Here is a 15,911-nt window from a genome sequence, read left to right as displayed (position 1 = left end):
CAAATTCATTTGAAGCAAGATTCTGCACCATATACAGCAACATTGTCACTATTAGATGAATTGCATTTTGGCTTTTTCACCGGGACAATGGCACATTGAAAGCTGAGGCAGTCTGGCTGATTTGATGACTGATATCAACTGTGGCAACAATTTTCTGTTCTTGGACAACTTACTTAAATTACCTAAGTTGCTCAAGCTGAGCTCTATCAAAGTTGATAGTTGCCAGAGAATCATTAGTTGTAATACCTTGGTCTTGTCAGAACATATGGTTAAGCAACAGATTCATGTAGTGGTTAAAGGCACTGGGCTTGAAACCATGGATTCTAGTTCTGCCTTAGGTGCAAAACCAGTTGTTAACTGGGCCAATCCCTCTTTCTCTCAACCCTAGGAAAAAGGCTCTTTTTAAAAAAAAAAAAAGTATCTATTATTTCCTATTTTAGTATTATACACAATCTAATATATCACCACCACCTGGCTGTAGTGCTTCAGCAGTGACATCAACTATTTAAATAGCTTTCACATTTTTTTAACTAATGGATGACAGCCTTTATTTGAGATTCTGTGCTCACCTTTTTCAGTGTTGCCATTGGGACTATCAACAATTGGTTGAACTAAAATGTCTTCTAGAACAGTTTTAAAGCAGTTGGATATATTGCATCCACAAGTTATTCAATTCCAAAGCACACAATAGTTCCATTTGCCTTTCTGATGTGCCTTCCATTGAAATGTACCACTAAGGCAGCCTAGTATGATGAAGCAACTGCAATATTCTTGGTGATGTTCTTCTACAATGTTATTTCAATATTCTTGGTTGCTGTTGAAATAAATGCCTGCGTTGTTAGCAATCAGGAAAACTTAAAAAATATCCTAGGTAAATTTAGTTTTGGAATGATGAACATCAATGGACTGTGCCTCTCATTTAGCAAATGTGCTAACAACTTGAAACACCTTATTTCAGCATTCACCAAAACATCAATTAACATAAGTGTTCACACACACAGGAAAGGAAACATGAGCTCTACAGTATTTCCTGATCAGCATTTTCAAAGACCAATTATGCATTTTTATAAATGAGAAACAGCGTCTTATAACTCAGTTGAAACAAACTGTTTGTTAATATAGTCATACCCAAACATTATGGACAGTTGAAGCCACAAGATCCAACTTAATATTTATCTACAACTAGAACATCATAAGAGTACTTGGCAAATGCAATGGACTGGATCCAGATTTGCTCCCTCTTCAAATTTGAAAAAAAAGAACACTACATGGTCTCCAGTTTAATCACAAGATGCAAATTTGCAGTAAGATCTAATGATCTTATAAATTGGTATATAAAAATGCTCTCGATTTATACAGTACTTTTAGACATTTTGTACTCCTGGATAAACGACGTTTGTAGTGTGTATTATAAGTGTTTAAGAAGCACATTTTTACAAATGTTCATAAATTCAGTACGAAAGACCCTGAAAGTGCTTACAATATGAAGATTATTTTTGGAAAATCCAAACAAAAATTGCACCAATGTTTACTGTCAGAGCAGTATGAAAACTCTTTTGCTTTTGACTTCCCCCATAAGGCACGCTTAAAGGCCTAAAATAGCTTTTAATATTATCACAGGTCTATGCTGCTGTTGATGCTAATCTGTTCCATTAGTCTTGAGTCAAATTTCCTGGATTAGCCTTGCGTGTCCTGCAGCCAGTATAGTTGGGAAGATACAAGGAAGATATCATTTCAGGGAGCAGGAAATTACTTCACAGAACGTAGAACTTACTGAAGTCCTTATGTAAGGAAACTGCTTTTTTTCCAGTCAAGAAAACATAATGGTTGAAATGAAAAAAATCCAAAAATTCTGGGTGTCAGCCTTAATATGCCCTTTAAATATGAATCATTCATAAATTTAATAAAAACAGCAGGGTGAGAACTGCTGTGAAATCAGCAGTTCCCAAATTAGAGTCCTCTAGATATGTCAGAACTGCAATTATTTATGAATACTGGGAGTTGTAGTCCCAAAGTCATTCGGGCAGTACATTCGGAAGGCTGAATTAAGTAATATATTAAGATCCAAGTGCTAAGTTCATTAGGTCAACAAACTGAAATAATTACAGTACCCATGTTTTTTAAATACATTTTTCTTCTACATAGTTTATCTTCTCTGGAATTGCTGGAAGTAAACTTATTGCAGCCACAGGTATGACACTGGCATCAAGTTGAAGGATTCCCCTGGGGGGGGGGAGGAAATCAGTTAAAATACTAACTTCAGAAATATGATTATATATAAACATTTCAACTTCAGTTAAAACAACTAGGGAAAAGTGTTTCAGCCTCTAAAACCAGATCATTGGTTTCTGAAAATGGCCTTTATATACTGCAAAATGTAATTAAATCCTGTTTCAAAGAATTATCAGGATGAATGTTATCTAGGAAAAAAAACATTTTCATTCACTTGTTTCCTCCATTATCAGAACTCCCAGCGGACTAACATTTTCATCTAAATGACTTATGACAGGGATGTCAAACTTGATTCCATTGAGGGCCACGCCAGGGTTGTGTTTGACCTGGGGAGCTGGGTGGGCATGGCCAGCTTGACGTCACTCGTGTCAGGGGCGTCTATGGTGGTCCAAGCGTTCTGCCAGCGAACATGGGCTCCTGATCTCCGTTTTCAGCCATGATAGCCTCCTGCCGCCCTCTGCCAGTGAAAATAAAGCTGGGGGGGGGCATGCATGCCCCCTGAGCTCCGTTTTTGCAGGCCGATCCTTTACTGTTTCTAGGACAGCCCGTGGGTCATATCTAAGTACCCCGCAGCCCAGATATGGCCCCCGGGTCTTGAGTTTAACGCCCCTGATTTATGAGAACTGGTGCTAGGGTTTTCCTTTTCTTCATTTATTTCCTCATCTTTTTTTCTAGCGTGCAATCTGGTACTTGCCACAAAGTATTTCTAAAGAAAGCATCCATGACTCACCTATGTATAATAATATATGAGCGAGTGGCATTGTGAATGGACCTTCCACAGGTAGGACTCCTTCAACCATTTCAAAACCATGAGAGGAATGCTAATGGCAATGTTAATTGGCCCCCTAAGTCTGAGCAAGCAGGAGATACTGATAGCTTTCAGGATGGTTTACCATAAATCTTTCAGAGCTTTTCTGAGGCTCCAAAACCTGACCTGTCTGTCTCTGAGCTAATTGCTAATCTGTGGACGCTAGTGTTCCTCATTTCTTCCAATGCCAATTATGTTGAAATGTGTATGGAAAGGTAGGGATGAGACCTATGGGGCATGGGGAAGGACACCTCTGGACTATTGCTGTGTATCTGGGACCTGTTCATAATTATTGGAAGAGCAAAATCAATTCTTTCAACTAAAGCATTTCGTCTTTATCTGATGCTGCTTTTATAGGGATGGAGAGGAACCAGACAGGAGTATGTTTCTTTCCCTTCCCACTTAGTGGGCATGCTTTAAGTAGAGCTCTTGCCAGAGGCAGAAAAATGAGAGAGAAATCCATTGAGCATCCTCACTTTTTGAATCCTCTGGTGATGATTTCCCATTAATAATTAATATTTATAATTTAACTGATTGGTTTTCTAAGGTCATCAAATCAAGACCTCAGGTGGGGTACGTTAGTTCCTTAACAGACTATAAAAACTGTGGATAAGTTTTGTTTATCAATTTAACTAGCCTAGCTTGAATAAATAGATTATATGAAACTTCAAGGAAATTTGTTTTATAGGATTAAAAAAATAAATAAAAGATGCTTACCTGGTGTCACATGAGGGACAAAACACTTTTAATACTTTTATGATTAAAGTTGCTCCCACAACTCCAACCACAATGACCTCCATAAAATTAAAAAATACAGGAAAAGAATTGAGCCAAAATGTACAAAGCTCCTTTCTCAGATCTTCTACCCACTGGCACATCACCTGCAAAAAGAACAACACAGCCAATGAAATCCAATAAGGACACCTGCAAAAGCCTATTTTTCTTTGGTTGTTTGTTGCATCAATTTATAATTTACACTTGTCTGTCATGATGTGGGAACTTCACACACACACACACACACACACACACACACACACACACACATATATATATATATATATATATATATATATATATATATATATATATATATATATATATATATCTTTTCAAACATAACTCTTTCCCTCCTTGGCATCTTTTCCCACATCTTCTACTGTTTGAAGTAATCTCCTAGTGTCCTTGTTCAACTTCTTTTTAACTAAGCCACTAATTTCATTTTATTTTATTTTTATTATTTCTGTTTCCTCTTCTGAAGTTAAGTTTGACCCAGCTCAGACTTTATACCCCTTTCACACATGCCTAGCTGGGGATAATGTCATGAAAACAGAGAAACCCAAGTCCCTGAAGCTGAAATAACTTTTCCTGGTAAACTACATTGCTTACTTTCTATGTGGCTTCTAGGGAATAAATAATTCTAGGGGAAATGGGGCTGGTTTATGAGTTCTGTGGTCTTTTGTTTCAACAATACCAAACTCAATGGAGCAGTTTGCTCTCTTTCTCTCTCTCTCTCTCTCACACACACACTTCACCCCCCCACTCTCTCCCTCCATCCCTCTCTATCTCCCTCCCTCCCTCCCATTATCCCTCTCCTTCTCTGCCTGCCTGCCTCCCTCCCTTTCTCCCTCTCCCTCTCTGCTTGCCTGCCTGCCTCCCCCTCTCTCTCCCTCCCTCCTTGCATCTCTAGGGCAAAGAGGAGAAGCTGAACTTGCCACCAGTCCATCAGGGCCCAATGCTGCAATGGGTTTGGGCTAGTAGCCAGTCTAGTGTACTGCTGAGCCAAGAGGCTATTAGCTGCCTTACAGTTATCTGGGCTTAAATGGGATGCCGTAGAACTGAAGCAAGTGGGCGGGGCCATCCGCGATTTCAGCTACTGGTTCAGGTGAACCGGTAGAATACCACCTCTGACATACACATACCCATGGGAGCATCAGGTGAAGGGGGAATTGAGGGAGATGCCATAATCTGGACATGAGGGTCATGTCTATATGATTGAAGCTGCACTCCTTAGTATCTGTACCATATGCATGTAGAAAGGAAGACTTCAAGCACACAGTTGCAACCCCATCTGGACTTTTTTTAGCTCTCTTCTAGTTACCACCTTCTTTCCATGCCTTTTTATTTTGTTGGATTTAGTTTTTTTGACAGAGTGACTACCAGATACATGAGGCACCAATAATTAAAGGTAAGGTAAAGGTTCCCCTCACACATATGTGCTAGTCGTTCCTGACTCGGGGTGTGTGTGTGTGTGTGCTCATCTCCATTTCAAAGCCGAAGAGCCAGTGCTGTCTGAAAACGTCTCTGTGGTCATGACTAAATGCCTAAGGAGCACGGAACACTGTTACCTTCCCAACAAAATGGTCCATATTTTTCTACTTGCATTTTTTACGTGCTTTCGAACTGGGACAAGTAACAGGAGCTCACTCGGTTACGCAGCGCTAGGGATTCAAATGGCTGAACTGCCAACCTCCTGATCGACAAGCTCAGCGTCTTAGCCACTGAGCCAGCGTGTCCCTATTCCCTTACATATCCTTTAATTCAAATTAGGTAACTATAATATTTACCTTTCACAATCATTGTGACAAAAAAATATATACCTTATAAGATGACTGTGGCTCTGTTCTGAGTGGCGTCTCTGGCAATTTGCCAGGCATTGTCTGTTCATCCACAGTAGTTTCTACTTGCCTGAGAAGATAGTGACTGGTTGTTTGTAGAGGACTTTCAACATCTATTTTACAAAAATCAAAAAGACAGGTTGATCGGTTAGTATGTTATTTTAAAAACCATATGGTGAGCCAGTAAAAAGAAGCAGAGTAAGGACAAGAAATAAAAGTCCAAAAGTGCAAAACTATTTAAATCTTTTTAGAGAATTATGGAGTTGGTATAGATTTTTGGTCATCTGTTCCAACCCCCTTCTTGGTGTGGGTTCCATCAGAAAATCTCTTGATAGAAATCATCCAGCCATTGTTTGAAATCCTCCGGCAGAAGAAAATTTACTGTTTTATGAGGCAGCCTGTTGCACTAGCTGACAGCTTGTGTAGAGGAGATGTTCCTCCTAACAGCTAGTCTGAACCTACTTCCTTGTAGTTTTAACCCTTTGGTTCTGGTCTGCTCTCCGGGGCACAAAGACTAAGCGAATACATCCAGTCACTCTTATTGAAGACTATCACGTCTCCCTCAATTTTCTCTTCTGTAGGCTAAGCATATCCAGATTTGCTAACTGTTCCTCATAAGGTATCCTTTTCAGACCCAGCACTATCTTGCAAGCCCTCCTTTGAACTTGTTCCAATTTGTTCTTTTTGGATTCTGCTGCCCCCTACTCCAAATGGGCTCTGACCGGGGAGGAATGAAATGGAACAATTACTTCTTGTGATCTGGATTGGTGCTCTTCTTAAAGTATCCCAAACAATTGACAAGGCAATCTTTCACAAGACAGGCTAAGCCAGGATTCCTCCATCCCATGCTAAGGCTTTACATTTTTCCTACCAAGATGTAGAATTGTACGTATTTCCATTCTATTCATTTCGGCCTACTGCCCTAAATCTTTTTTTAATCTTCTTTCATCTAAAGTTTTAACCAAATCTCCCAGTTTCAAGTCATTGACAAAAGTGTTGAACAACACAGGAACTAGGACAGATCCCTCTGGCCCTTGGCTTGATGCTTCCCTCAAGCTAAAGTGGAAGCATTAATGAGCCAATTGTGCTATTATCTAGTCCAAGGAGGTGTCTCAACCTCAACAACTTTCAGATGTGTGGATTTCAATTATCACAATTCCGGTAGGACAGTGATGGCTAACCTTTTTGTCCTCACATGCCAAAATCGTGGGCAATGCAATGTTCCCTGCTCCCTGCACATGCATGCCATGAACCCCCAACCACATGGCCTACTCAGCCTCCTGCACCACGCCCGGGGGGGAAGGGCATTTTCACCCTCCCCAGGCTCCAGAGGCTTTCCTCAGACCTCTTGGAGGGTGAAAACAGTTTCCCCTGGGCTCCGAAGGCCAACCCTGAAGCCTCCTAGCACTAAAATGGAGCATGGGGGGAGGGGGATCGCAGTAGCCCCCATGCTTTCCCTGCCCCCATGCATGTGCACATGACCCCCCCATGCATGTGCATGTGACCCTCCATGTATGCACACATGCACACATCCGCGAACATGCGCACGCGTCTTCCAGCAGAGACCCAAAAATCAGCTGGCCGGCGGGTGGCATGCATGCATGTGCTGTAAAGCTGACCTGGGCAATGGCTCACGTGCCCTCAGAGTGGGCTCTGTGTACCATCTGTGGCATGTGTGCCATAGGTTCGCCATCACGGCCCTAGGAATAGAAGTCCATACACATCTGAAACTTGATAGTAGAGAAAAAGATCTGGCCCATGTTTTAATTTTTCCTAAGAATATTATGAGAATACAAATAAAACAAAGCCAGTTGTAACCATATTAATATGACCTGCGTATAAAAGAAAGGCCAATTTATGGCTTTTAGTGTGACCTTTTTTTTTTTAGTAGTGGAATCATTAAATTTGAGGTAAGAACTTGTTGATCACTGCTTGACTCAGGTTTAATGACTTAAAAAGTCCATGAACACTGAAACAGATACAATTAATAATGAATTTAATCGACTCCCTTCTTATGAAGAATTCTTTAAAAAAAGCCAGAATCCTTAAGTAAAATGGTAAGAAATAAACTCAATAGTATCTTTTTAAAGAAAAAAAATAAGAATCTCATACATGAGATGGGTGGATATAAAAACTGAATGAATAAATAAAGCAAAGTCCAATTCTTGCAACTCAACAAGACTAAGTACCTTTTCCTGCAAAGTTTGGAAGTGTAAACAAAATATCATTGTTCCTCGGGCTGGAATATAGCATACTTTCCTCCAGAGGAACGGTGTAGTTTGTATGTCTCAGGACTTGCCGATCCTTTACCAATAGGTCTATTTCTATCACATCGTCTTGTTTAACCTGCAAAAGAAGTGTAACCATGGGAACCACTTTTTTTATCCACAGATGTTGGGAATGTTGTGGAAAACAGCCAAACTTTTTTTTTAAAGCAGAGCAAGTATTGTAAGAAGTGATTTCAAAATGAAAAGATGCTTTTGTTTAAGTAACAGCTAAATGTATTCCTACCCTTCCCCCCACCCTCACCTCACGAAGTATGTGAAATACTAGAAGGAAATGCTCTCTGTTTGTTATTCATCAACATCATATTCATATCCTGAATATTGTGCATCATATCAAGAGGGAAAGCAAATGGCTCCATTTCTAGCATCCGTATGGATTATGTTTTCTCAATGAGAAACAATGTAAGCAAAAAGTAGAATGTTGCCTTTTAAAACAATCGATCATGAGAATTATAGATGAATTCTGAACCCAAACATTAACTTCTACATTTGCACTGTTTGAGTGAATGATCTGAATTCTGAATATTTTTAGAGGCAAAATAATCTATAACCCGAGTTACTATTATATTATTTACTTAGAAATCTATAAGTAAATTGTGACTAAAAATGAGACTCCAGGAGACACATAATTTTGTATTCTCCCGTTTATAATATTTAACAGTGCTAATTTTTGTTTATATTTGGAGGCTTTCTTTTTATCTGGGGGTTATTATTTATTTCATGATAATTTTGTATCTTTGGGAATGGACAGCATACAAATTATGTAGATAAATAAGTATTCTAGGAGATGAAAATAATATTTTCTCCATTTATTTTGGTTTCCTCCCCAGCAAAAACTTCATGTCAGATCAGTAGATCTGAAAAGAGGGACTGGCCCTCAGGATTTTTTTCCCTGTGAAGGGTTCACTGGCACCTGGGTCTTCCTAGTCATCACCTCAAAGAAATGATTATAAGCTGCTCCCTCTCTCTCCTTAACTAAGACAAGGAATATAGGTAGTTCTCAACTTACAACAGTTCATTTAGTAACAGTTCAAAGTTACAGCACCACTGAAAAAAGCGACTTATGACTATTTTTCACACTTACGACCATTGCAGTATCCCCATGATCAAAATTCAGATGCTTGGCAACTGGTTCATATTTATGACCGTTGCAGTGTCTCGGGCTCCTGTGATCTGCTCTTGCAACCTTCTGACAAGCAAAGTCAATGGGGAAGCCAGATTCACTTAACAATCATGTTAACTTAAAACTGCAGTGATTTACTTAACTACAGTGACAAGAAAAGTCGTAAAATGGGGCAAATTCACTTCACAAATGTTCCACATTGCAACATAAAATGAATTTTGTATTTTGCTTCCGATCGGCCAAAAATAAGACTCATGGCTATTTTGCTATTGCAACTTTTATGTGATGAGAAGTTTGCAGCCCAGTGGTCCAAATACCATCCCAAATAATGAAACTGATTAACTGGGAGCAAAGGAACCAACGGGGCTTGTATCTGAATAAAGATACCTAAGAGCTTTGGTAGGAGTGACCGTGCTTAAGATGCTGAATGATTGTGAATTATTCTCCCCAAGAGGAGGAGTTGCATGAAAGATTTGTGGACTTATGGACCACATCACATGGTTGAATGATGGTCCTGCAAGATAGAAGAACTTCTCAAAACGGAATTCATAAACCAAGAATCTAAAAACAAGAAAACTACCCTGGTTCTTATCTATTAGAACCTTTCCTGCAATAAAAAATCTTATTAGTAAGGACCTTTTTAGGCAGCATTGTAGTTGAGAAACCTTTATCACCAGACAATCTGAGAGGCTTCCAGAATAAAATAAAGTCAAGGTTTATCTCTTCAACCAGAAATGAGAAAGTCTTGAATAATTTGGCATTTAAACAAACTGAAGGCTGCTTCCTGGCAGAATTGATCAATTTATCCACTCCATTTGTCTAAAACTGTTGCATACACAATGATAGTACTACAAATAATCCAACATCCCAGAACTGTCTAATGTAATATGCAAGTGTATATAGGAAGTTTTCTCCTCTACAATTTAAAAAGTATGTTCTAAGCAAGTGGTCAAGTTCTTGAAGCTATTTAGCAGGGCATGGGTTCCTCCAATTTTGGATCATATATATGATTTAATTGTGCCAACTGTAAGAAAGTTGCTATTTTCATAGCTCCTTTCTACGATATGTGGTGGAAGTTTGTAATTAAGTTTAAAATTGTAATTAAATTAAAATTTAAGCCTGAAACAGGTATCTTATCTGAAATTCTCTTGTACTATTTTTAAGTATTTGTGTTCCACAGGAAGGCTTTTCCTTAAGCCCTGTAATGAAAATGATTCACGATCTAATTATACATGGGAATTTTAAGTAGAATCTGTCTAAATTATGGAGAGGGTTTGCTTCATAAGGAAATTGTATTACAACATACGTTTTTGTTCCAGATTTTGAACAACAAGAGTAAATATATGGTCAAGACAAAAAGTATTGGATATTGTTAATACTAGGAATATGAGATGGAGGTCTTCACTGATCCTACTCAGTGCTGGCAGAAGAGCAAAATGTGTGTTAACTCCAAAATAAATGTGTGCTATTAGGATTTTCAAATTTAACTATTCAAATCTTTACTCTCTCCCACATTTTTTTCCTTATAAAGTTTTTTATTTTGTATTCTCTTACATACCATTGTAATTATACATTCATATAATTGTTATTCTTCTTTACATTTGTCATTCCGTTTAATAGATTATAATATACAATTTGGATTGCTTTATTTACCATCCCTTCCACCTGTTGTAACATCACCTTATTTTCCCTTCTTTTCTCCCACTCCCTTCTCTACTTTCTTCCTTCCTCCTCTCCTTCCCCTTTCTTCTTCCCTTACCTCTCCCCTACTCCTACTCTTCCCCTTCCTACCCTCTCTCTTTCTCTTTCTCTCCCTTCCACCTGCCTCTCCTTACCACTTCCTTCCTTCTCTCCTCTTCCTCTTATTCTCTCCTCCTATCTCCCTTTCTTTTTCTGTTGTTATAGATGTCTCTTTCAAGTTTCAGTTTATGCTTTTTTGGAATGGTTTTTCCACAAACCCAAATATAATTTAGTATCATTCCTTATTCCCTTACCTTCGTTAATCTATCCTAACTATGCCCCCCCCATATCTCTCTCTTGAATATATATTTGTATATTTAGTACTTCTCCCTCCCACATTTCATAAGTAAAAACAAATGAATAATAACACCCAATAGCAAATCTTAGAATCATCTTTGATCTAAAAAATAATTCTGAGGAAGTCTGTGCTGATGAGGTTTTAGCATCTGGCACTAGCCGGATCTTTTCGGCATTTGGAAGTTAAGCAGGGGCAGTCCTGGTTAATAATCTCAACTCAGCGAAGCAGTAGAAGTGATGTGCCAGTGCCTGGAGGCTGTTAGGGTCTGGATGGGAGTAAATAAGTTGGCACTCAATCCAGACAAGACCGAGTGGCTACTGATGTTCCCTCCCAAAGATTGGCCAAATATTCCATCTCTCAGGCTGGGGGGCGAAATTATACGCCCCTCAGAGAGGGTTCGCAATTTGGGAGTCCTCCTGGATCCACAGCTGACTTTAGAACATCAACTGTCAGCTGTGACCAGGGGGACCTTTGCCCAGGTCCGCCTGGTGCACCAATTGCGACCCTACCTGGATCGGGAGGCTCTTCAGACAGTCACTCACGCCCTTGTGACCTCAAGACTGGATTATTGTAATGCGCTCTACATGGGGCTGCCCTTGAAGAGTGTTCGAAGACTCCAGCTGGTCCAGAACGCAGCCGCGCGAGCGATTGTGGGTGCACCCAGGTACACCCACGTTACACCTATCCTCCGCGAGCTGCACTGGTTACCCATTAGTCTCCGGATCCGCTTCAAGGCGCTGGTCGTTACCTATAAAGCCCTTCATGGCATCGGACCTGGGTACCTGAGAGACCTCCTCCTGCCGATCACCTCCCATAGACCGATTCGATCACGCAGGTTAGGTCTCCTTCGGATTCCATCTGCCAGCCAATGTCGGCTGGCGACTCCCCGGGGAAGAGCCTTCTCTGTTGCAGCACCAGCCCTCTGGAACGATTTCCCCGTGGAGATCCGGACACTTACTACCCTCCTGGCCTTCCGCAAAGCTGTTAAGTCCTGGCTACTCCAGCAGGCCGGGGGGCTCTCGAAATATCCAGCCCCCTGGAGATTGTGATTGTTGTATATTTTAATGTTGTTTGTGTATTATTCCCCTTCCCTTGTTTTATTGTAAGCCGCCCGGAGTCCTTCGGGAGTGGGCGGCATACAAATCAATAAAACGAACTAACTAACTAACTAACTAACTAATCAGATGAAAGATCATCGTGAAATACTATCACTGTATATTAGATTGGCAAGTTGGGAAAAAAATCCCACTGCACATTGTTGATAAAAAAACTTGCAAGGATATATCCATCAGGTCATCAAGAATTAAGCTCAATGTATGGCCAATTTACCCTTTACCCTTATACAACAAAAAAACCCTCACATACTATACAAAGTAGCTGCTTTAAAAAAGTTAGCCGTTTCCTTTCCTCCATTTCCTGGAGATATGTAATATATATAAACATTCTTAAAATATGATTGTATAGATACCATCAAAATTCCTGTAAAAAATTACAAAAATATAAAAAAGGTGTTGACTTTGAGGGCTTTTTTAATTTAAAAAGTACCTATTCTGATACAAAAGAGGACACAGAATTATCTAACATCAGACAGCAGTATTCTTGGTTTATTGGCAGAAGATAAAACGCAGAACTAAAATATGTCCATCATTCTGCAAAAACAATCTTCCACTATGGATTTATACCTAAGCCAGTAAATACAATGATTTAGAAAAAGAATACTTGCCTGCTTTTCATCTATATCCGTCACTTCTTCTTGAACAACAATCAATTTCAAGTTGGTGCTGGATGCCATTGGCCACTCATGAATCATAATGCGAACACTGACAATTCCTAAGGTATCATGGTTTCCACTCTTCACTATCAACAAATAACTGTGTGTCATATAGAGGCCACGCAGAGAAACAAAATCTCTAGAAACAAGTTACACATTAAAATAGTGTTGCAAAGTGGATTGGACGCCATATTGCAATTCAGTGTGGAACTAATATAACTAGCTGACTAGATTTCACAATTACTGTATTTTTAGGAAAAATGACAGAGAGCTAAATAGACTATTAAAATGGAAACAGGAATATTTTCTACTTTCTAGATTGTCTTCTACAAATATCATCTTTTGCGCAATTGCACTTTCCCACTCTCTCTTCTTCCCTCCTGCCCTGAGGGTATTTCTTTTCTTCCCAAATCTGCTCTGTAGGTTCTTCAGCTCATTGAATCAAGTTGAATACCCCTCTCCCTACTATTTGATGGAAGCTATCGAATTACTAGGATAAACTAACTTTATATAACCATTCTTACACCTAAAGGAAGCATTAGAAAATCAAGCAGTTCTACTTGTACTACTAGGTGAGTCCCAGAAATCACTGAACAAAAGAGTTGAAGGAGGTATTTAGATTTACATTTAACGTGTTAAATCCAAACTAAAGCATCCATAATCTAAGTCACTATACAACATATGGAATAGAACATAAAGTGACACGCTCTTGGGCTATCTTCTCCTCATTTTCAAATGGAGGCTGTCTTCCTGTAATGTAGATTTCTCTCTCAATTATGTAGCTCACTGCTACTATGCTAACACCCAACTTCTTTTCCTCTCCAGCCATGTACACTTACACTGATTTCAGCAGAAGAATAGTAATTACTGCTGCCATTGTATTAAGTTAAATTTGCATAGAATACAACTATCATCAAGATGTTTGTGTGGCACAGAAGCCTTGGCATTTATTATGTACCACTTAACTGAAATCCAGTTTTTAGTGTCAAGGACTTGTTCCCATGGCTTTTTTTGTATTATGAGTCCTGAATCTCCCTAATCTAACTTCCTCCCATTCCATTTAATCCAGTAAAGTCAGTGATGATTTGCAGGCAAACATTCTGCTTCTTATATCTGGAGAAAACCATAATGCATTGCATTCTGAGTTCTCAAATTCACGTGCTTCTCTTCAGAATTTAATAGAAATTCAGAGAACTAAAGGTAATTAGTTATTAGATTACAGCAAATGAAATTTTGTTTGAGAAATAAATGAAATGTATACTTTTCCCAAGTAAAACCCCATGAGTTTAGAAGGACTTTTGTCTATTTAAATCAGGGATGTCAAACTTGCGTCGTCAGTGTCGTCACATGACATATTACATCTTTTTTCCCCAGTTGCTAAACTGGGTATGGCCATGGCTAGCATGTGACGCATCTAGCCCGTGGGCCACAAGTTTGACAGCCCTGCTTTAAATTATGTCTATTCAGGTAGTCCTTGACTTATGATCACAATTGGGACCAGAATTTCTGTTGCTAAGGAAGGTGATTGTTAAGCCAGTCACGCCCATTTTTAAGACCTTTTTTGCCATGGTTAAGCGAATCACTGCAGTTATTAAATGACTCAAGCAATCTGTCAGCCCTCAGGCTGCCATTCCCAGCACGCGAGGAGCCTGACAAGAGCACACGGGGTTACCAGCTGTTCAGATCACTCCAATCATCGGCGTCCGGCCATCCTGGCTGCCCCGTTCGCCTTGGCTGCTTCCTCCTTCACTCATTCAGAGCACCAGCATGGCCCAACACTCCTCCTCCGCTCCCAAAATTGTGGCTGGTCAGGTGGTGACGTCATGAGCCATGTGACGTGGCAGAGCGTATGCCTTTGCCGGGAATAGCTGTTTCCTATTAAACGAATGCTTGAGGCATGTTCCGGACTAATTCCTGACTGGACTGCGGATATTCCCTGGTTGGGTTGAACTGGACTGAACTGGACTGATCTCTCTTCCTGTGATGGTTCATTGCTTCGCAAGGTGAGGGGGTGGGGCTTATGGGTGGAGGTTGGTGCAGCTTGGTGTAAGGGTGGGTGAGGGTATGACATATGGGTGGTTATGGGAAGGGTTGTGTGTATATATATATGGGTGTAAGGTTAACTGGGTTAGAACTGATTTCACATGTATTCTTTGTATTATCAGTCATTTGCTGCCGGTTATCACAGGTTTCACAAAGAAAGAGATAAAGCATTTAAACCACCAAACTGCTTCTCTTGTTGTGTCCTTGGTGAATGCCGGAACAGTGACACAATCATTATGTGAATTTGGTTTCCCCCATTGACTTTACTTGTCAGTAGCCAACTAGGAAGATTGCAAATGGCAATTCACGTGATACCAGGATGTATAATGCCAGTTACCAAGCACCCAGATTTTGATCATGTAACCCTGGGAGTGCTACAACAGTTAAGTGTGAGAACCGGTTTTGAGTCACTTTTTTCAATGCCATTTGAAATAACTGAATGGTCATTAAATGAATGGTTGTAAGTTGAGGATTACCTATATTAGAGCTAGTTAAACACTAGAAAGTATGAGATTCCCTTTAAAAGGCCACAATGAACCACTGTTGGGATTCACTTCTCCTACAGCATCTTTTTATGCATATTGCTCTAAACTGTTAAGAATCAGTTTCTACCGTGTCCTTGAGTAAAGCATGTCTTGGAGTAAAGAGTAAATTATCTTAAAAGCTAACCTTGAAACCAGTATATCAAGGAAATACTTAGTGTATTAAACATTCGTAAATAGCATGTAATTTTTTGGCTTCATAAATTATGCTTATGTATCCAATCAGGATCTTTCTTTTCAATGTAAGGCACATAATACCAAAAAAAGTAAACAAACCAGAATGCTTGCTTCTTCTAATAAGCATCATTTTAAATTTGTAAGTGCTGGGTAATTCTTTTATCCTTACAAGAAAAATCCCATTTTTTATTTGCAGAAAATATGAATTAGGAAAGTCTTCTTAAAAAGTGTTTTGCAAAGACTATCTGAAAACCATGCTGTTTTTCTCCTTCACCAA

The 15,911-nt window shown here is 39.5% G+C and overlaps 1 protein-coding gene across 2 annotated transcripts in view; it reads right to left on the bottom strand.

Annotated features, from left to right (window-relative positions):
• Positions 1-408: 408 nt before the first annotated feature.
• GINM1 (glycoprotein integral membrane 1) overlaps positions 409-15,911 on the bottom strand; it is a 30,165-nt gene continuing 14,662 nt past the window's right edge. For both annotated transcript variants that reach the window (XM_032216955.1, XM_032216956.1), the window contains exons 4-8: positions 12,825-12,958; positions 7,845-8,001; positions 5,638-5,768; positions 3,758-3,921; positions 409-2,223 (exon numbers count right to left, since the gene is read on the bottom strand). In XM_032216955.1, coding sequence (XP_032072846.1) covers positions 2,121-2,223; positions 3,758-3,921; positions 5,638-5,768; positions 7,845-8,001; positions 12,825-12,958 — 689 coding nt within the window. In that variant the 3' untranslated portion in view covers positions 409-2,120. The remainder of the gene's footprint in view (positions 2,224-3,757; positions 3,922-5,637; positions 5,769-7,844; positions 8,002-12,824; positions 12,959-15,911) is intronic.

The sequence above is a fragment of the Thamnophis elegans genome, chromosome 4 (assembly GCF_009769535.1).
Source record: "Thamnophis elegans isolate rThaEle1 chromosome 4, rThaEle1.pri, whole genome shotgun sequence".
NCBI classification, from domain to species: Eukaryota; Metazoa; Chordata; class Lepidosauria; order Squamata; family Colubridae; genus Thamnophis; species Thamnophis elegans.
The sequence above is the reverse complement of the archived record's forward strand: the minus strand, read 5'-3'. Positions and strand labels throughout refer to the sequence as shown.